Raw genomic sequence first — 22,927 nt, 5'->3', positions numbered from 1 at the left:
ATAAAAACAAAAAATTGTGATTATTTACGGACAAAAAGACTATTATATTCTAATTTCTTTTCTTACAGAAAGGTTTATAATTATTCTTAACACCGCTGGATGCCGCCTGGCTTAGTGGTCTAATAGTTGGAGCTCGCGCGCGAGACTGATAGGTCCTAAGTTCGAGTCTCACGAGGCGAGGTAGTGGATGTGCACTGCTGAGGAGTCCCACGATAGGATGAAACGGCCATCCAGTGCTTCCAGGTTTTCCATGATGGTCTAGCTTCAATTGATTCATGATCTTAACCATTGAAATTACTATAATATCCACAAAAACCCTTCTGATATAAAGTGTATTATCTTTGACAAAAATGCCACATATCAAGGTCCAGGATTGTATGTTCACTAACCTCTCTCTAGTCACCATCTTACATAACTCAATATAGTGCATGTGATGTCGAATCACTTAGATTAATAGTGGAGTCATATTGCAACTTGGTCGATCGGATTCGATTAGCACTAGAATGGGTTTGACAAGAAAACATTGGTCACTAAATGATTAATCAACTAGAAGTACATCTTACTACTATAAGAGGTCAGTTACCGTTGAGATAGTTTAGTAGCAACATTTCTGACTGTAACGCTGGATGACACGGAATCGAATCTGATAGGAAACATCAGTTCCTACAAATATAATTTTCGGGATTTCCTGTCTATCATCTTTAACCAACACTTTACATCTCAATGGTATACACGTATAATAGGCAAAAACGAGCCAGACAGAATTAATATTAACTGCTTTCAAATTCCTGTGCCACGCTGTCCAGAAACTTTCAATATTCTATAAATACCCAGTATCTAGCATTTTAAGGGAGTTACCCGTTTATTTAGTGGATAAGTGCTGGACTCAAAAGTTTAATTTTCATTAAAGATCTAAATTCAAGCTTCAACTTTCAAAATATTTATGTTTATCATCCAATATGTTGGGTTGTGCAACACTATTATGTTCATAGCAGTGATTTTGGATAATTTAAGATTTAAAAAAAAACGAAATCTCCAGTGAATATTACACTTTTAGATGGAGGATTAATTCACTTAATAAACGGGAAAATCTCTATAAATACTGAATAGTAAACACTTATTAAGTAATAAAAAACGGTTAAATATCTTTACACTTCATCTTTTTTCGCATAAAATGAGAGATAGAAGTAGCATTAAGAAATGTTGGAAAGGAGTCGAAATCTTCCGGAAAGATTCTTCTTTTTATCAACATTGAAATTACTTTATTAGTGATTCACTAAATAATCCATTGAGAGAGTAAGAGCTCAATGCACAACCTGATGATCCTGAGTTTGAATCCAGAAGTTATCAGTGCCCATTGCTAAGGTATACCATACACTAGAACATCAAAGTAATCCAGTGTTTTATGAAGTTCAATAGTTGTCTAATTAATTATCAGTCTATGATATAAAACTATAAAATATAACAACCTCCACATCCCCCCCCCTGTAGTAACTAGTTTAATTACCGTATGATCACAAGTATGTGTATGTGATCATTGAGTTGTTGTTACATATTCAGTCTTTAGTAACATTATTATTATTATTCAATGAAAATAAATGACAAATGTGTTAATCAGTTAATTAAAACTAGTAAATGAGGGTAATACTTAATTTTACAGTAGTACAGTAAATGAAGTAATGAACAATAATTATGATCAATGTCAGTTTGATTAGTATCACAACCAATATAAGTTATGCATGTCAAAGTGATCACTATGAAAAATTAACCAGAAAAGATAGATGGAGATAGATTGTTATAAATAAACTAAATTTTGGTGACATTTATTATTAAAAACACGTCATTCATTCATTTATTGACTAGTGAATGACCTGTCAATTTTGTGTATATTGTAAAATAATGAAAACATCAGTAGGACTTTATTTATTGATACAATCATTTCTATATTTACATAGCTTACAATATAGACTAATATTAATTTGACTATCATTAATAAACCATGAAGCATTGAACGACTGTTTCGTCCTAATATGGGACTCATCAATGATGCTCATCTACAGGGATTGGATCGAGGGTCTATGGTCTTATAACAAGCGACGGAGTCGTTCAGGGGTGCCTTTTTGTCACTTAATTGTCTACGATCGGTCTGTAATCTTATCTGATATATATATATATATATATATATATATATATATATATATATATAGCTTTTCAAGGGATAATTCAATGATATATAATCATTGTTTTTCTTTTATTTTTAAAGTAATCGCTGATATTTAAATAAACATTTTAAATTTAGAAATGCAAATAATTGAATATCAGCCCAAAGGTCTAAAAGTTGAGCGTTCGTCTGAAATGCCTATAATCAATCTCCTGAGATGGAGTCGAAGAAGTGCATTGTTGAGTCGCACAGTGATAAGAAACAACTGTCCAATGCTTGTTAGTTTTCAGTGGATGTCTAACTAGAATCTATTTATGAACCAAGGTCACCAAGATTTAAGTCTACTTAACGTCGTGTTAGATTTTTGGAATATTTCTTAATTCTAATTATGATAGTAAAAATATGAAATTTCGTGAAAGAGTTCTTCAAATTATATGATGAAAATTTCAACGATGAATAAACATAATGACATAATGGCAAAAGGATCATATAACACCAGTATTTGGTCGAGATCATGAACCGATTGATGTTAGACCGCCATTGAAATCCTGGAAGCACTGGATGGCAGTTTCATCCTATCGTGAGACTCCTCAGCAGTGCACATCCACGATTCCGCCCACGTGGTTCGAACCCAGGGCCTTTGATTTCTTGCGTCAACGCTTTAACTCTAGACCAATGAGCCGACATACAACGGTGTTAATGTCTAACCTTAACCAATCCACAAAATTGCGCGACCATCCTCCATTGTACTGAGATAGATACCTGTCTCTACTCGACACAGATTAGCTCCATCAGTATTATCTAATCTTTTTGTTACGTCAATACCAAGTCTATTCACTAGTTACATTTTCGCACAGAATTATAACTATTAAATGGTTTTGTTAAAAGTGTGAAAAACATTAATGTATAGTTTGATCTGAAGTTATACCTTCGTATCATAGAAAAAAACTATAAAACATATGCACTAAATTACATATTGAAATTAACTGAGTAGATTAATTAAAAATGTCATGTTTAGGATCATGATATTGATTTGATTAGGTAGATTTAATTGTAAAATTAGATAATAGTAATCAAGTATTTTGATCTATTTGGATGAATAGATCATTGTTTTAATAGTAATCGATGTAAGGACGAAAGTTATTGATGTAAGTTGATAAACACACGCTGTTGACTATTTATGAAATAGTTAATCAGTGTCAGTTATAACAAATGTGAAATCTGTCAAATATAGTTTATATTGGTTCCAGTTGTTACATCAAATCAATATATATAATATGAAGAAATTATGTTCAGTTAACAACCTTTCACTGTACAACTTACAAACATGTACAATCATACACGTCATGGTTGTTGGCAATATGCATTAAAATGAATGAACATTATTCAGATGTTGGTTCCTAAACTACTAACAACTAGCTGATGATCATTAATTGACAAGATTGATTATCTTCAATTCCCACTAAGTCTAAACATATATCGTAATTATGGTGTAATAACAATTCAACAATCCTGGTTAAATGATTTACAAGACGATTGGTCAGTATCACTACAACAATTCAATATTTATTGTCAGGATAGATTAAGTAATAAGAAATGGAATCATGTTGAAATACTTTGTGCTGAGAATTCTATATTGTATCAAGAATATGATATTGCATGAAGCTATTTATTATAATTATAATTATTATTATTAGTTTTATTCAATATTATATTTTGGGTGCAATCTACAATTCTCAGCACAAAGTATTTCACCAAGTTTCCTTTTCTTATTGCTTGAATGATCCTGACGATAAATACTGAGTGATCGCCAGTTAGATGTTAGTAGTTTAGAAATCAACATTTGAATAATGTTCACTCTTTTCAATGCATATTTCCATTCACCACGATGTATCTGACTCAGCATTTTTATAACATGTACAGTGAAAGGTCGTACACTTTTCACAAACGCGCCTGAATAGGTTACGCGTTTAATAGACATAATAATGTCTTAAAATCAACAAACAAAAATGGATAATTCGTTGAAATATCTAGATGTCAGGAACAGGTAGCCCAGATATTCAAGTAGGCCGGCAAATTAATGAATTACTGATCTACACCATATCTTTTTCGTCAATTTTAGTTTAAATAGCCGAAAAGTTGGATCAGTTACCTAATCCTTATAAATGGAGTAACTCAGAGTCGAGTACATAAAACGATTTATTCTAAGTAAAACTGAGTTAAATTAGATATTTGTATTGAGAATAAAAGAAGAGAACAAAAAGACATGAATTACAACATAAAAGAACAAGGACTAACACAAACCTCGATTGATCAACTTTGATCGATGTGGAAATAGTAGGTGTGGAATGGCTGTAGAATCACATTGTTTACAATGCAGTGGACGTATACCATATGTTTGATTGGCATAATGAATGATACCACTGAAAATAAGTGAGGGAAAAAAAACAAGAGATGAATGAATATATTGGTTGATTAAGATTTTTCAACTCTGTTTAAAAACAGATAGTTGTTAATTATTAATTAGATGAATTGGTTAGTAGAAAAGTGTGCTTATTGATATCGGTGAAAAAAGAATGGTATATATATGTACTTTGCATCATAGACTAATTTTATTAGTAAGCAACAATTAAAAACCAACAAGCAATGGATATTAGCTTCTAACTCATATCGGACTATTATTCATACACATGATTCAAGCAAGAATCGGATCGAGGACTTGCAGGTCTCACTGTGGACGCTTAATCTTTAGGCAACTAATTGGGCATCAAATAATTTGTATTTCTTAATTTCAATTAATTGGAGATAATGAGCAATCATCATCCAATGTTGGAGGGGTAATAGATGAGCGCTGCCAACGAGTTAAATACTAGAATAAAACAACAGCTGTTCAATGTTTCTTGATTTTCAATGGTATCCTAACAACAACAAATTGAAGCAATTTCCACAGAATCCCTTCGACCAAACTAAGGATTATGGATAGTATTAAAAAGAGGTATAAGGCAGGATACTCATAGCTTGAAGTTGTCTTTTTTAATATTACTTACAAATTTCCTATTTTTGATTCGTTATTATCTAGCTGTGACTAATTATATATGTATTCTCAAAACACCCATATTAAAAGCTTGACGACTTATCATGGTAACTGTATCTCATACTGCTGAAACTGGATTATCCGAGTGATATAACAAGTAATAATTTGATGAGTTGATATGCGAACGACATATGAAACTGGGTTTTTTTAAGATTTCAATTGTGTGTGCAACATGTTTTCACGTTTTAAGAAGCATCATGGATGCTTAATTGTATAATGCATGGTAAATCTATGTTCATACAGTAAGCTATTGGTAAATACAACAGTTCAAATTATACAAATGTAACTATGAATAAATCAGATAAAATATGATGTATTCTTAAATCAATTTGGTTAAGGGCGTAGCGTTTGAGAGTCCTTCCATTTGGTCGAACTCGAGAGCGACGTAAAGATTTCCAATACAACTTTGGATACAAGTTGGTTTCTATGCACTCCTTTATAAAATCAACATTGTCAACGCCTCACTGGGCCTTGCGCTATACTTCAGATACTCATTGAGAACCTTTAACGCAAATGTTTGCTCAGAACGTTCCTTCTTTATTTACCAAATGGCAAAATGGGAATTTTCACTATATTCTTAAATCTTTTCGATTTATTTTGAGAGTCGAAAAAATCTTTATTAACAAAGTTTGTGTATTTCTCTTGTGTTTAAGTTGTTATGCACATTCAATCTGTTTTTGTTAAAAGCGGCTAGGCAATCAGAATGAACATTTAATTAGCGAGACTTATAATCGAGTATGAATTCACCAGGGATTATCAGTTCCCTTAAGATTATAGGCATACGTCTTATTGTGGACAAATGTTAATTAATACCAAACGAAAGTTGAACAAGTTCAGCAGCTAAGTAGATAACGCGATGACGTTTGAAACAAACGGTACTGGGTTCGAGTCGGAATTGTGGACATGGACAGCTGAGGAGTCCCATACTAAACCGAATTGGCTATCCAATGCATTCAAGTTTTCAATGCTGGTCTTATATTGATCAATTCATGAATCCAATTGTTAAAAATAACTACGTTCTCCACAAATCCTGATTCTGGGTAAATATTTATTGAACGGATAAGTTACATTAAACATTCCCAATAGATTTACAAAATTATCATAACCAACACACTACTATTGTTCTTTATTGTTGCTTTGTTAATAGTGTAGTGAAAAAGAACATGAGTGGGGACAATCGAATGTATTTGACACGCAATTACAGAGGATCTCACTAAAATCTGAGAACCATATTGTACATAGGTTATTTGCAAAATATCAATCCATCGTCTCAAACTTCACTGTTCCTTTTGCTAATATCAGTCCATTGTCTCAGATTTCATTGTTCATGCATTTTCATACCAATCGTGTTAGGTTCCCGTTCTTTCCTTATCGATCGTTTACTGAAATACATTATATGCCTGACCAACGTTATATACTACTTATGTGGATATAAGTAACCCACATCACAATAGTACCAAGTAAAAAGAAATGTGAAGAAGAAGAAAAGGGAAAGAAAGATTAAATCGACTTACTTCAAACCAAAACATGTATTTACAGCAACATAATTAGTAGATTTAGTAGTATCTAAATTCAAATAATCTTCTGTTTGATTCACTACTGTACCAGTGTAATAGCAGTTTTTTAATTTCTGTATAAATAAATAAATAAATAAATAGACGATAAATGCAAATTTGCAAGTATAATCATCATGATTTCAATAAATAGTATTAAAGGAATTGAGCCCTGAATATATAGAATTTTTATGTTAAGAATGACGTAGGAAATAATAATAAATGGCTTCATGCATTATCATATTTTTGGTACAATATAGAATTCTCAGCACAAAGTATTTCAACATGATTCCATTTCTTATTACTTAATCTATCCTGACAATAAATATTGAATTGTTGTAGTGATACTGACCAATCGTCTTGTAAATCATTTAACCAGGATTGTTGAATTGTTATTACACCATAATTACGATATATGTTTAGACTTAGTGGGAATTGAAGATAATCAATCTTGTCAATTAATGATCATCAGTTAGATGTTATTAGTTAATGGATCCAATATCTGAATAATGTTCATTCATTTTAATGCATATTGCCAAACAACCATGAAGTGTGTGTGTATGTCGTACATTGGAAAGTCGCGAACATTTCATAAACGCGCCAAAACAGGTAACTTGTTGAAAAATCTAGATGAAAGGAGCAGGTCATCCAGATATTCAAGCAGACTGTCATAATCTCAATGAATGAAATTCCAGTGTTTCGGGGTTCACATTTATCTTTTATAGACTACTCCAAATTATAAAAATACTTACTAAAATAACCAAAGAATCTATAACACTTAAAAAATAGATCTAGGCTAAAAGATTATTCAATCTTCTCCATTTATAGTGTAGATTTATTCGTAGAATATCGAGTTTTCTTTGATAATCTTACTTATTATACTAAAGAAGTTCAAACAAGATAACTGGGTCGAAACATTGGAATCATTCAAATTTCATTTATTGGAATTATTCCCAATATAATTCATTTATTTGTAAAAAATAGTATCATTAACAAAGTTATATTTGATTGTTTTACAGTTATTTATCTATTCTCTGAAGAAGTACCTTACACTAAGTTATGACGAATCACAAATTCTACCTCCTATTCATTGAGATAATACAAATTCACTTGAGTTTACAGTGAGACCATAATTTATGGGCGACCTTTGAATGATGTTAGAGTGATTTTGCAAATTTTCACCTACTTATTAGAGTTAAAAGAGAATTATAAATTAGTGTAAGGAATTAGAATTAGGATTTACAGTTGCATGTTAGCGTTTTTACCACGGAATGATATAAGTTATAATGCTATTAAGTCATATGGATGAATGAATTTCGCGCCGAAATCCAAGATCTAAGTGGTTCGTCCCATAAATTATAGTTTCGCCATGTTTAGTTGTATGAAGTAATGTATATGACAGATTCTGAATTACAATGGCATCTTAGCCAACAACATTAAACCAGTAGATCTCATTTATTAGAAAAATTGTGTTAATACTTTATTTTCCAAATAGGTGTAACTAAGCCCTCCTGTCTTTGACTTGTTTAAACTGAATGTTTTCAAGATAGTGTTAAGTGTAGGAACTTATGCGTTAGTTGAAAAAGGAATACAAAGTACTCGTATGTTAAATAATGGGGAACCACTGTAGTTCTCAGCATATTTTCCTTTATATTTTTCTTTCTTTGTTAGAGGTGTGAGAGTGTTTGACACTTTCAAGTTTCTCACATCATGAAAACGTAGTTGTTCTCTATCATGGACCTGAAAAGGAAACTAGAATACTGGTGTTCTCATAGACCTTCAAGCGTGAACATAGTGTCCCATATGTCAAGTCAACGTAGCTCATCAATCAGGATAGGCGATGATTGACAAACAACAAGGTAATCTATCGGGTAAATATGCTTCATGATTTATTGTGTAAAAAAAGAAAACAAAGATCAAACAACATACATCTGATTCAAATTCATACATATGTCCATCGTTTTTCTTTTGATAATACAAGGTGGAATAATTGCCGGCGTCACTAAATATTCTAAAAAGTAAGCAAGACGAAGATTATTATGAAATGATTTAATCAGATATTGTATGAAAGAATTGAGCAATGTGAAGAATACGTTTCATCACTATTTAAAAATGGTCAAAAAAAACAGAGTACGAGTAAGACTGGAATTTATGGACGAACCAATCAGATTCGAGAAAACAAGTCATGGATTTTGGCGCGAAATTCATCCATTCATTTGGTTAAATAACATTTCGCCATTAAAGCTCATGTCAGTTCGTGATGAAAACATTGAATCTAATTTCTAACCCTAACGTACAGCTGTAAATCCTAATCCTGATTCCTCACACTTATAACCCAGTAAGCATTGAGCGATTATACGTCGACTTAACACTAAGTGGTATAGCTCGGAGTAGAAGTCAGTGATAGTCCTGCTTTAAGTTTCTTCATATAAATGAAAGGAACTTCTACAACTGAGAGAATCCATCTTGTTTGTATTTTTCTTCAACTATCATAATGTTTTATACTCATACACTAATTTCTATTCATATTTCTTTTTTTAATTAGACTTATTCTTCCTTTATCTATCTGTTCACAATCTCATTTTTATTGTGTGGTGCGTCTATATTTCGGTGCCCCTTTGTAACAATGTTTATGTTTAAATGAATAAAACGTGTTTTCCGCAATCAAACTTTGTTTGACATTTAGAAGTTACATTTTCACAATAACGAATCATTCTCGTTAAATGGGGGCCACATTCAAGTCAGTGACAAAGTAGCTAGGGATAACTTTTTAAATAATTTTTTTCAATCTTCATGTAAAATAAAACAAAAAAAGTACTCGATTTTGAGTTATATTATTTATTAGTGAAACACTAATGACACTATTATTCAACTGTCTGAAACTCCATAAACGAAGTAACATTCGAATCTAAAATCTATTATTAATTGTAAACTAAATACTTTAATCAACATGCAACCGCTATCGATTTTATTTGTGAAGGTTTGTATTTTCCCATTCATGGTGTTAAAGGTTATTTTCTTCGTAGAGTAACATCCTTTAAGCCGGACAGGTTGATTGTGAAGGTTCTGAGAGTGTGACTCAACCAAAATCTTTTCTCTGAGTTAAGGACAATGTTAGGAGCCCTTTAGCATTCCTCCATACTTTCTTCAGAAGCCAGAAGAAGGCTAAAAATGTTTCATTACGTCAGCATACGTTAAAACAACGTTTAGAAAATTAATGGATGTGTCGCAGTGGTTGGATTATTAATTACTGTTTTACTGAATTTCACATGCCTTCAAACATTTCCAAAGGTTAAAGGTTATCAATAAGCTACCATTGTTCTCTATACATAAACAGAAATTAAAGCTAGGCTTCTGTTCTTAATTCGCGCCTTTTTTTATCATACACGACTCGAATGTAAGAGAATTTCAGAGGAAACAAAAAAACAGCCAGGTAGTTCGTTATCAAGCGTTTAGGTAGCAGCCCTATAAAACAGTAATTGATTAATCGTTATTGTGATATAACTATCTTGATTGGATTACCGTGATACTATCATTTACTCACAAGCTTTATTTGTACACACAAAAAATGTTTACTTTCATTTACTACTGTGATTGTTTACTAATTATCATTAGTAAATATTTTGTTTACTTCTTAAAATTTTTTTATTAAGGGGAGTTGCGGAGATTTTAGTATTGTTAACAGTTGAATCCACGAGTCGATTTAAGTTAAACCACCATTGAAAACCTATAAGTACTGGATGGCCGTTTCATCCCGGAGTGGGACACCTCAGCAGTACGTATCCATAATCCTGCACGAGGGATTCGAACACAAGAACGCTTAAAATCTAGACCATTGGTATAATTTTAATCAATCCATGGTCTTTAAATATTTTTAATTCGCTTACATTAAGTAATTCAGTAAAATATTATACAGTCAGTTTAGTTTACCAACATTCTCTAACTGAATGAACAATTATAAACAAAAGTGAAACATACACATACCGAGATTTTTGTAATTTCAACACAATTTTTTGTTGGTTATACATGGTAAGCCAAAATCGTGTATTTTGAAAATAACCACCCTGCAACAGATAAACAAAAGAAGATATATATATATATGAGTAGAGAGAGAGAAAAAACTAATCCACGTCAATTCATAGAAAGAACAAGACAAGTTCAGTCGGACACATCGAGTCACAGTTAATTAGACAATATCATATAAAAGTACACAGAAAAAAATACATTGAAACAGGTGAATGTCGATGCATCGTAAGTTAAAATGATACCACTGTTCAATGTGCCACACACGACTTTAATAATTAGCTAGTAGATGTAGGAAAAATCAGTTAGTCAATCATAAACAATCATTAACAAAAATATAGATCGGTTCAAGTCGACACACCATATCGGTAAAGTGAGACGAAAATATCAAGGTGTACTTCAGAGAGGTTGAAGAAGTAACAATATTAGTGATGGTAGAGAACATTAAATATAAAGTGATTCGAGAAAAAAGAATGGATCTACGGAATAGAATAAGACTCGAGGTGACATTAAAATCAAGAAGGCTATACCTACCTAAAAACACATCGTTTTAAAAATCATTTTCAAACGTTCTATTGGTTTATCACCATAAAAATCAAATGTATAAATTAATAGAATAAAAAAGATGAAAATACAATACTCTTTCCTAAACTATTAGGGGGGGGAATATCAATATTGTCACCTCAAGCGTAAAAGAACGAAATTCCTGGGTTTGAATTCCGCGTGCGCGATCGTCGATTCACACTTCCGAGTACTCCCATACTAGGCCGAAACGACCATCAAGTGCTTTCAGGTTTTCAGATGTGGTCTAACTCAAATCAGTTCATGATTTAAATCGATTGTGATAAGATTCCAGAATAAAACAAATACAAAAAATTTGATAGGAAATAGATAGTTACCATGTGTACAAGCATCAATTTTGCCTGTTTGTAGTTAGTCATAATCAATGTATGACTGTGGTGCGTGCTACTTATATTGATATAAGTAGTATATGACGCGAGTTAGGAATGTAATGTCTGGCAGCAGAAGATGGGGAAGATCAAGAAAGGAAGAGCGGGAATAGAGAACAATTAGTATGAAAATGCAAGAACAACGAAGTTCGAGACAATTATTGAATATTTTGCAAATTAAGTATTATAGTATGGTTTTTCTATTTTACCAAGTAATTCTGTAATGTGCTCAATATAATTCGATTGTCCCTAGTGGTGTTCTTGTTTGCTACATGACTACCACACGTTAGAGAAAGACCTACCATACTACATTATCACAACAAAATAAAGTTAATCACAGCAAACAGTCTACAATTTACAACACAAACCATACTGATCAGTAATCAAAAATATATATATTCTCAATCAAATCTTGAGTTAATCCCAACCGAAAACTCAATCTTAAATCATTACATTTAATTAAGTTGGGAAAGCATAGTTCTTATGTCTTTTCTTCTGTTTTTTTTTCATAAAAAGAATATCAAAGTAATGCTTAACAGCAACCGACCCATAGATGAAAGAAAAAGAAACAAAAAAAACACAAGAAAAGCACAACATACAGCCCTATTATCAAAGAAAAAGCAAGTGGAAATTGAACTTCATCATTTCAATTACATATCTCTCTGTCTTTCGTCTCGTTTCCCTCTCTCTCTCTCTTTCTTTTACTCTTAAAACTACTGTAAAAATTGCATTTCGATGAAACTGCATCAAAATATGTTTGATTTGATTTATTCATATACATTTACACTCTTCTTTTTTGTTTTCAAGAAAATTTAAAAACTTTTGCTTTAAAGAAGAAAAAGGAATTTCAGGATTAATGTGTCTCAACTACATCTTGCAAATAACAAGTTACGGACAGACAGACAGATACAAACGCGCACACACACACACATACACAAGTAGAGATAGACAACATTACCATGGGCAACATTTATCAATTCATATGTATACAGAGAAACATTTTCTACAGTCATCACTTCGATAATACACATTAAACCTATATAAATAGGAAAAGACTGAGTAGTGAAATAACAAGAGAAAACAAAGGAAAAAAGAAAAATAGAAGAATCAAAGAAAGAATCAAATGAAAGAAATTGAAGAAAAAAAATATAAACAAAAAGATGCACAACAGGACATTCACCTTAATTATCTCTAACAGTGAATATCATATATGTTAGAGTTTTGCTTTAAACAGTTTCGAAAAGTTTATATGTATATATTACATGAAGATATGTACACTGGTTGATTTACAGGTGCGTTCTATTTTTGAATATATGAGCAACATTTGAAGATATTTCCACAGTATGTATGTGTGACAAAAAGAGTATAAAAAATAAAACAGGATTATATCTATGCCGATAAACACAGGTGTATACAACAAGGGATATATTATCTTTATCATAAGTGATCATATTATCATTATTATCATTTGACCACTAAGTATAGACTAGAGTACTTGACTTCGAGTTACACCACAAGTGTGAACGTTAGTGATATTAACCATAGTCTAAACTGAAGATGAAATAGGCTTCGAGTCCGAGACAAAGTCGTGGAAAATTGAATGCTTTAACTATCGAACCAATTATGAACATAACTGTGTAAATGCTAACAGGGTGGACGCTTTTTATAAACGAATAATTTACTACAGAACAATAACTAATCAACATATATAATCGAAGTCATCATCATTCGTTTGATAACTGTTAGATACAAAAAACCAACAAAGATAGAGAAGAAAGAAGTATAAACTTTATCTGTTAAATAAACAGTGGGATCAAATATAACTCAATGAGGAAAATGAAAAGATTGAGATGGCTAGTGTAAGAGGTGGGTAAACTAAAACGTGGTATCAGTCCATGGAAACGCTGATAATTGAACTGAGACGTGTTGTTGGTTACAGATTACTTGGTTTGGTTTCACGTGATTACTGTAACCAACGGTTAAAAACTTAGTAACAGAGTTCGAAATTCTTCATAATCGTCCACCAACCAGATTCACTGACCATTTGTTTTCTCCAATATTCTAAGTTTCTTAATTATTTTATACTTTCTCCATTTCAAAATATCACATTATCCATGCCTGAACAAGCATTCATGTTTGCTACAGAATAGATGGAATTTGGTTAGGAGAGAAATATAGGATTGATCGAAATTTAATGACCATCCAAACTTAGTAGTTCAGTGGATAATACATTTGGCATTTGAAATGTAAGGTACCACCAGTGTGAACATCAACAACATTGATGCAAGTGTACACATCTAGGCGACAAGTTTGAAATAAGACGTAACATGAATTTCACTATTAGTTATATTCTAACTATTCTATAAAAATATGTGACATAATGGGTATTATCAAGGCAATTGACACAGGAGTTAAATTCAGTTAACAAAATATCAACAAAAGATTAATACAAACAATTGGAAATTGAATTAACATTCATGTTTAATGTAAAAATGAAAGGTTAACAAAAACAGTGAAATGAACTAAATGTGTGTGTGTGTATATATAGGAGTATGTATGGGTATGTGCATATAGCAGTAATGTCCCTCGATTTTGTGTAATTGAGATACGAAGAAGATAAATGATATATTAGTCTGTCTAAAAATATTTCTAAATAACATTCATATCATTATTATCATTAGTAGTAGTATTAACAAAAACAATGGATTATTTCTACAACTATTTCATGTTCATAACTCTTTATATTTTTCACGTCATTTCAACTGTATATTCACAAAGACATATACTTATATACATATATACCAATAGAGAGGCTTCATATGATATCAATCTCACTATATCAAATAATGTATAATAATACTAATAATGCAGATGCATTCCCAGTAAGGACTGGAGTCAGACAAAGCTGTCTACTCTTTCCCTTCCTCTTTCTTCTGGTGGCCAACTGGATTATGAAAACTTAGACATCTGAGGGAAAATACGGAATACAATGGACAGTTCAGAAACAATTAGGAGATTGGGACCTTGCAGATGACCTAGCGCTCCTATCACATACACACGAACAAATGTAGATAAAGACAACTAGTGTAGCAACAGCCTCTGCATCAGTAGGCCTCAACATACACAAAGGAAAAAGCAAAATCCTCAAATACAACACGGAGGACAGCAATCCAATCACTCCTTTGTGTACATGGGAAGCATCGTCGATGAACAAGGAGGTTCAGATGCAGACGTAAAGGCGAAAATTGGCAAAGCAAGGACAGCATTCGTACAATTGAAGAACATATGGAACTCAAAACAACTCCCAACCAATATCAAAGTCACAATCTTCAATACGAACGTCAATACAGTTCTACTGTATGGAGCTGAAACTTAGAGAACTACAACAACCATCATCAAGAATGTACAAAGTATTTATAAATATTTGTCTACGCAGGATACTCAAAACTCCGCCTGTAGCTCTTCTGGAGTTACTGCCGGTCCCAAGCCCGGGTAAAGGAGGAGGGTTGGGCATGGGGTTAGCGTCCCCATCCCGTAGAAAACTAACTCGCTAAAAAAACGCTTACCAGAAAAAATAATTCAGACCATTTTAACTCTGCCCTGAGAGTTAGAAGGTCTTCATTTAGAAGAATTATGACGCTTCATGGTGAAAGCCGAATTCCTTCGGAAGCCACGAGGCCGATGCCCCTTCTAACAACTAAAGCAAAAATTTTTATAGGTACATGGAACGTTAGAACAATGTGGGAAACCGGGAAGACCAGCCAAATAGCAACGGAAATGAGGAGATACAACTTGGCAGTACTGGGAATCAGCGAAACCCACTGGACCCAAGCTGGACAGAAAAGGCTAGCTACGGGAGAGATGCTGCTATACTCCGGTCACGAAGAGGAAAATGCTCCACACACTCAGGGAGTTGCTCTAATGCTGTCCAAAGTAGCACGAAATGCACTTGTAGGATGGGAATCCCACGGATCCAGAATCATCAAAGCATCATTCAAAACAAAGAAGGAGGGGATCTTAATGAATATTATCCAATGTTATGCACCCACCAATGATAGCAACGACGACATTAAAGATCAATTCTACGAGCGGCTGCAGTCAATCATAGAGAAATGCTCAAGAAAGGACCTCACCATTCTGATGGGAGATCTAAATGCCAAGGTCGGAATAGACAACACTGGATATGAAGATATTATGGGACGACATGGACTGGGAGAGAGGAACGAAAATGGAGAAAGATTTGCAAATTTGTGTGCATTCAACAAATTAGTCATAGGAGGCACAATATTTCCACACAAACGTATACACAAGGCTACATGGATCTCACCGGACCACACTACAGAGAACCAGATAGACCATATTTGCATCAAAAAAATTCCGAAGGACAATGGAAGATGTGAGAACCAGGAGAGGAGCTGACGTAGCTTCAGATCACCACCTAGTTGTAGCCAATTTAAAACTGAAGCTAAAAAGAACTGGACAAGTGGACAAACAGCAATACAAAGGTTCAATACAGCCTTCCTTCGAGATACTGACAAACTCAATGAATTCAAGATAGCTCTCAACAACAGATTCCAAGCCTTTCAAGATCTACTGAAGGAAGAAGAAACTACTATGGAGGACAACTGGAAAGGCATCAAAGAAACATTGACTTCAACGTGTCAAGAGGTTCTGGGCCTAAAGAAACACCATCATAAGGAATGGATCTCTATAGAAACACTGGACAAGATCAAAGAAAGGAAGAACAAGAAGACAGCAATTAACAACAGCCGAACACGAGCAGAGAAAGTCCAAGCACAAGCTGAATACATAGAAGCAAACAAGCAAGTGAAGAGGAGCATTAGAGCCGACAGGAAGAAATACGTGGAAGAATTAGCAACGACGGCAGAAAAAGCTGCTAGAGAAGGAAATATGAAACAGCTCTACGATACAACGAAGAAACTATCAGGGAAATACAGTAAACCAGAGAGGCCGGTCAAAGACAAAGAAGGCAAGCCAATCACTGAAATTCAACAACAGCGAAACAGATGGGTAGAATACTTCGAGGAACTCCTGAATAGGCCGGCTCCAATGAATCCACCGAACATCGAAGCAGCACACACAGATCTTCCTATAGATGTCAACCCACCAACGACGGAAGAAATCAGAATGGCCGTCAGACAAATCAAGAACGGGAAAGCAGCAGGACCCGACAACATACCAGCTGAAGCACTGAAATCAGACGTCGAAGTAACCACAAGCATGCTTTACCCTCTATTCAAAAAGATTTGGGAGGAGGAACAAGTGCCGATGGACTGGAAAGAAGGACACCTCATCAAGATTCCAAAGAAAGGAGATCTGAGCAAATGTGAAAACTACAGAGGCATTACACTACTGTCAATACCAGGGAAAGTCTTCAACAGAGTGTTGCTGAACCGGATGAAGGATGCAGTAGACACCCAACTTCGAGATCAACAAGCTGGATTCCGAAAGGATCGGTCGTGCACAGACCAAATTGCAACACTACGGATCATCGTCGAACAATCAGTTGAGTGGAACTCGTCACTATACATCAACTTCATTGATTATGAAAAGGCATTCGACAGTGTAGATAGGAGGACATTATGGAAACTTCTTCGACACTACGGAGTTCCTGAGAAGATTGTCAATATTATCCGGAACTCATACGACGGACTACAGTGCAAAGTAGTGCATGGAGGACAGCTGACAGATGCATTCCAAGTAAGGACCGGAGTCAGACAAGGCTGTTTACTCTCTCCCTTCCTCTTTCTTCTGGTGGTCGACTGGATTATGAAGACCTCGACATCTGAAGGAAAACACGGAATACAATGGACAGCTCAGAACCAATTAGACGATCTGGACTTCGCAGATGACCTAGCCCTCCTATCACGTACACGTGAACAGATTCAGATAAAGACAGCCAATGTAGCAGCAGTCTCTGCATCAGTAAGCCTCAGCATACACAAAGGGAAAACCAAGGTCCTCAAATTCAAAGCGGAGAACAGCAATCCAATCACCCTTGATGGCGAAACTCTGGAAGATGTAGAATCCTTCACATATCTGGGAAGCATCGTCGATAGACATGGAGGTTCAGATGCAGACGTAAAGGCGAGGATTGGCAAAGCAAGGGCCGCATTCGTACAATTGAAGAACATATGGAACTCAAAACAACTTTCAACCAATATCAAAGTGAGAATCTTCAATACGAACGTCAAGGCAATTCTACTGTATGGAGCTGAAACTTGGAGAACTACAACAACCACAATCAAGAAAGTACAAGTATTTATAAATAGCTGTCTACGCAAGATACTCAACATCCATTGGCCGGATACCATCAGCAATAGCCTTCTGTGGGAGAGAACAAACCAACTTCCAGCTGAAGAGGAAATTAGGAAAAGACGATGGAAATGGATAGGACATACATTACGCAAATCGTCAAACTGCATCACGAGGCAAGCTCTAACTTGGAATCCTGAAGGGAAGCGGAAAAGAGGAAGGCCAAAGAACATATTACGTCGGATAATAGAAGCAGATATGAAAAGGATGAATTACAACTGGAAGGAGCTGGAAAGGATTGCCCAGGACAGGGTTGGATGGAGAATGCTGGTGAGCGACCTATGCTCCTTCACGAGGAGTAACAGGTGTAAGTAAGTAAGTAAGGATACTCAACATCCATTGACCGGATACTATCACTAACAGCCTACTGTAGGAGAGTACAAACCAGATTCCAGCTGAAGAAGAAATTAGGAAAAGACGATAGAAATGGATAGGACATACATTACGAAATTCATCAAACTGCATCACGAGGCAAGCCCCAACTTGGAAGCCTGAAGGGAAGCGGAAAAGAGGAAGGCCAAAGAACACATCACATCGGGAAATAGAAACAGATATGAAAAGGATGAATAACAACTGGAAAGAATTGTCCAGGACAGGATTGGGTAGAAAAGGCTGGTAAGCAGCCTATGCTTCTTCACGAGGAGTAGCAGACGTAAGTAAGTAATAATAATAATAGAAAATTAGAGGGGAAACCCTCTCTCTCTCTCGAGCTTACTTGTCTTCCCAATGTAGATGTATCATGATTATTACGTGATTTTCTTGCTTGATATGGAAATAATATAATGAATGGTAATGGTACATTTGATAAATAACCATAATCTGTTTGTACAACAGATTTCAGTAAAGGATCTAAAACGGAATTAAAATTTTAAAAAAAAATTAGACTATTTTTAGTAAACAAATTAAATTATTTATAAAAGAGGACAAAAAAACAATCAATTTTTCAATCTTTCAATACATTGATATCATTATTGAATCGTGAACGATGCTGATATTCAGAAATGAACATTAGATTAATCTTTATTGATGTAGATTCATCTTGAGAAGATTGCTTCTATGGATAAATGAATTGTGTCTAGAGCAGTTGAATCTAAAATACGACGAATACATTTGTATTTCAGTATTAATGTTCAAATTGAGATTCAAATGTACTATATACGTATTCACTTCAAACTTAAACAGGTTATTCACCAAGCTATTAAGTCCAGATATAGGTACAAAATTGCCTAGTGAGTATGATGTTTTTACTATTACTAGTAACCATTTGAATCGATTATTTCTTTTTAATTGATTGATTCCATGAAAAGATCGGAATAAACCTTTTAGAAATCGTCTATCAAACGAGTTGAAATCAATTAGATAAATACTGTAAATGCCTGAAGGCTTACTGGATGGTTGTTTCGTGTTAAGTGTCATTTTAATCGTCCCAGGAACATCCAGTCCAAAATCTAATATTGGATCAAACTGAATACTCCATGATTTTCTGGAGAGGAAAATGTTTGATTGGTTATTGGTTATTAGCCGATATCATATTTGTTGATTAAATTATATTTATTAATTTGTAATGCGGAAACTAGACTCAACATCGTACACTGAGAAGTTGAGTGAGGTGGGTTCATATCTAACACAGAGTGTAAATTCCTCATCAAATTGTAGGTGCGCCTTCCTGACAAGAAATCTAGGTTCAGCGTTCCTTATCCACTAATTCCAAATACATAACATATCAATACAACACAAGCAAGTTTGAATCACTTGGATACTAATAGATGTATTGTAGCTTGATCAATCGAATCCAACGATCACTAAGCAAGATTAGATACAATCATACTACCGGTTACTTTACTCAATGATAATTGATTAATTTCACATAATATGACATGATTTCCTCCAAAATTAAAAAAAACTCATGACGAAAATTAATGACAAAAAAAATAGTTTAATAATCTTCTCCCCCTTTTTTTATAACTGTTGCTACGATATATATTTTTTGTTTCGAAAAATGTAATTTCGGCATAGACTATGAAAATGATAAATAGCTCTATTCATATAAAATAAATTTTCATTTGCTTATATAATAATATGTATCTTTAATATTCATTATTTTTCCAAAACAAATGGACGGAAACACCCATAATGTTTCATAGATGTGCGTGAACGTGCACACGACTGATATATATATGTATAGTACTCACAAGTGGGGGAGAGGGAATAATATGGAACTTTGAAATGTGTGTATAATGAGAGAGAATTAGTTTGTTTGTTTGTTTTTCATTGAAATTATTACAACTAATAATGGTCATATTATTATTTATTAATTTTAATAAATAAAAAAGACACAACAGGAATTACTGTCCGACAGTAGCAAAAAAAGAGCGGAATGGTTGTGGATTATAATGTAGACATCGAATAATAATTTAAAGTATGAATATCCATCAATGATATTAATCTTAAAGTCATTCTAGACATTAACACCGTTGGATGCCGGCTCAGTGATATAGTGATTAAGTGCTCGCGCGCGAAGCCAGTAGGTTTTGGGTTCGAATCTCGCAGGGGGCGAGGTCGTGGATGCGCACTGCTGAGGAGTTCCACGATAGGACGAGACGGCCGTCCAGTGCTTCCAGGTTTTCCATGATGGTCTAGCTTCAACTGACTCATGATCTTAACCATTGATGTTAAATAAATGTTGAGTAAATTTAAATTGTAAACAAAATGATTTTTTTAAAAAACACAGTGGGATGAAATTAGTCCAGTAGACGATACGTAGTAACAGTATCAGTGGTAGTAGAAAACATCAAGCATCTGATAATATGATTTGAAAAGATAAAATGAATTTATTCTTTAAAAATATGAGATAATTTTAGAAAACTGATATCTAAGGGAGGATAATCAAGGTAGGCACATACATTATTGAGAACGACTTTGAATATATTACCCAATGATAATCATGAAGACTTTAACTAGACAGTCTACATATACCAACATGGTTCAGAGCATCAAAGAATGTCTTCATGGACTGACTCTATATCTTATATCAACCAATCTTAAGTTTCTTCTAATCTACTCCACTAAAACAATGACCATTGTATGTCGAAGTAGACAGTGATTAAGTATATGTAGTATATGGATGTGTCAGTCATAGCAGTTGATGAAGACATGATGGCTGGAACAAAATTCGGATCAGAAAGTTAACTTCACATGTTAAATTACCATGCAAACATAAAACAGTATACCAAAAACAGTCAGTATAATGTGACTTCGATGTAACCATTTTTTGAAAGATGTTTTCTTCCGACAAAAAATTTTTTCCAGTATGATTATAAAATAAAATTTATACAGTCAGTATTCTAGTTGGTTGATGATATAAGCTGGGAGAAATAACAAAAAACTAGTTTCATTTCCATATTCGGTAAATTAATTTGTATCTAATATATGTAGGTTATAGTTATATAAGCATCGTTGAAAACTACTTAATATCATGGGAAAATCCAGTTATCCCAAGCTTTATATGTATGTATTGAACGAATACTTGATGGGAATAAACTTATTTATTATTTATTTGAATATATATATATATATATATATATATATATATATATATATATATATATATATATATATATATATATATAGGTACAAAAGGGGAACCAAATACATATGCGCCACACAAGTCATTTGATTTGTGTGTGGGTTATGATACTGCCCGAGCGCTCAGATCGAAGCAGGTGGTTGTTTAGGGACCACACCCCAAGCCTTCGACCTAAAGGTTTAATCCACAAGGAAGTGGAGCAAAGTCAGAAGATGCAGTCCCATGGTAGCCGGTGACCAATAATTGGTTCATACGCTATTTATTCGTTCAGGATCCTGGAGCCCATGTGCACCATTGATTTGGAATGAGGGTTTTCCAACTCCCGTAGGCGAATCTTCCATATCCACCAATCTAGTTAAAGCACCGGATATTCGCTTTTCGTTCGCTCAATTTCGCAAACAACACATACGAGAAGGCAGTGAGTAGGACTTCCCTGGCAGTGGCTGTATGCACGTGGTAAGCATTTCATTTCCAATCCCTGCTATACACTACTTTTATATACATATTAGTAATTGCATCTGAAATTTATTTAATTAGTTAGCAATTATAGAACATTCCCTTTTATGAAGAGATCATTAGTACAGCTCAAATAGGATACTTTTTCACAAAATAATTTCATCAAAAACAATTCATTTTTATACATTCGTGTTGATAGATTATTATTATTAATAATACTGGTGATAATAACGAATGACAACAAAATAAAGTAGACGATACAACAAGACCATAGTAATACGTACTTTATACTCCATACTTCGGACTTTTCATTCTAATAACCATATTAACACACATGCACATACATCAACGTAAACATATATACAGTTTTAAAAATAGGGAAGAATCTACTCTAACTATCAAGTCGACTAATATTAATCATCGTAAATGCCTTGTCACAACAAGTATGTTTAATCAGCTGATAATGCATATATATATATATATATATATATATATATATATATATATATATATATATATCGTCTACATGACAAGTACACATCGAGATAACTATTAATCCCCAGACTATCTGAGTCATAAACACAAATGGGCAAAATAATGATAATCCTATTTATTATATGGAAACAGAAGGCTGAGACAACGGAAGCTATAAAAAAGACACCCATTTGAGATATGAAAAAAATACATAGAATTTTTGTATTCTATGAGGGATTGTGTATTCTCCACTTTTTATTTTGTTTCGTCTCGTTTTGTAATGACTAATAGCCA

General features: G+C 33.7%; 1 protein-coding gene across 1 annotated transcript in view; it reads right to left on the bottom strand.

Annotated features, from left to right (window-relative positions):
• ADAM23 (Disintegrin and metalloproteinase domain-containing protein 23) overlaps positions 1-22,927 on the bottom strand; it is a 135,471-nt gene that overhangs the window by 69,099 nt on the left and 43,445 nt on the right. Inside the window, exons 3-7 of the mRNA XM_051208403.1 lie at positions 18,833-18,966; positions 10,793-10,872; positions 8,738-8,819; positions 6,770-6,885; positions 4,466-4,584 (exon numbers count right to left, since the gene is read on the bottom strand). Coding sequence (XP_051064262.1) covers positions 4,466-4,584; positions 6,770-6,885; positions 8,738-8,819; positions 10,793-10,872; positions 18,833-18,966 — 531 coding nt within the window. The remainder of the gene's footprint in view (positions 1-4,465; positions 4,585-6,769; positions 6,886-8,737; positions 8,820-10,792; positions 10,873-18,832; positions 18,967-22,927) is intronic.

Source organism: Schistosoma haematobium, chromosome 7 (genome assembly GCF_000699445.3).
Source record: "Schistosoma haematobium chromosome 7, whole genome shotgun sequence".
In the NCBI taxonomy this organism is placed as follows: Eukaryota; Metazoa; Platyhelminthes; class Trematoda; order Strigeidida; family Schistosomatidae; genus Schistosoma; species Schistosoma haematobium.
Note: the sequence above shows the minus strand (reverse complement) of the source record. Positions and strands in the feature narration are given on the sequence as shown.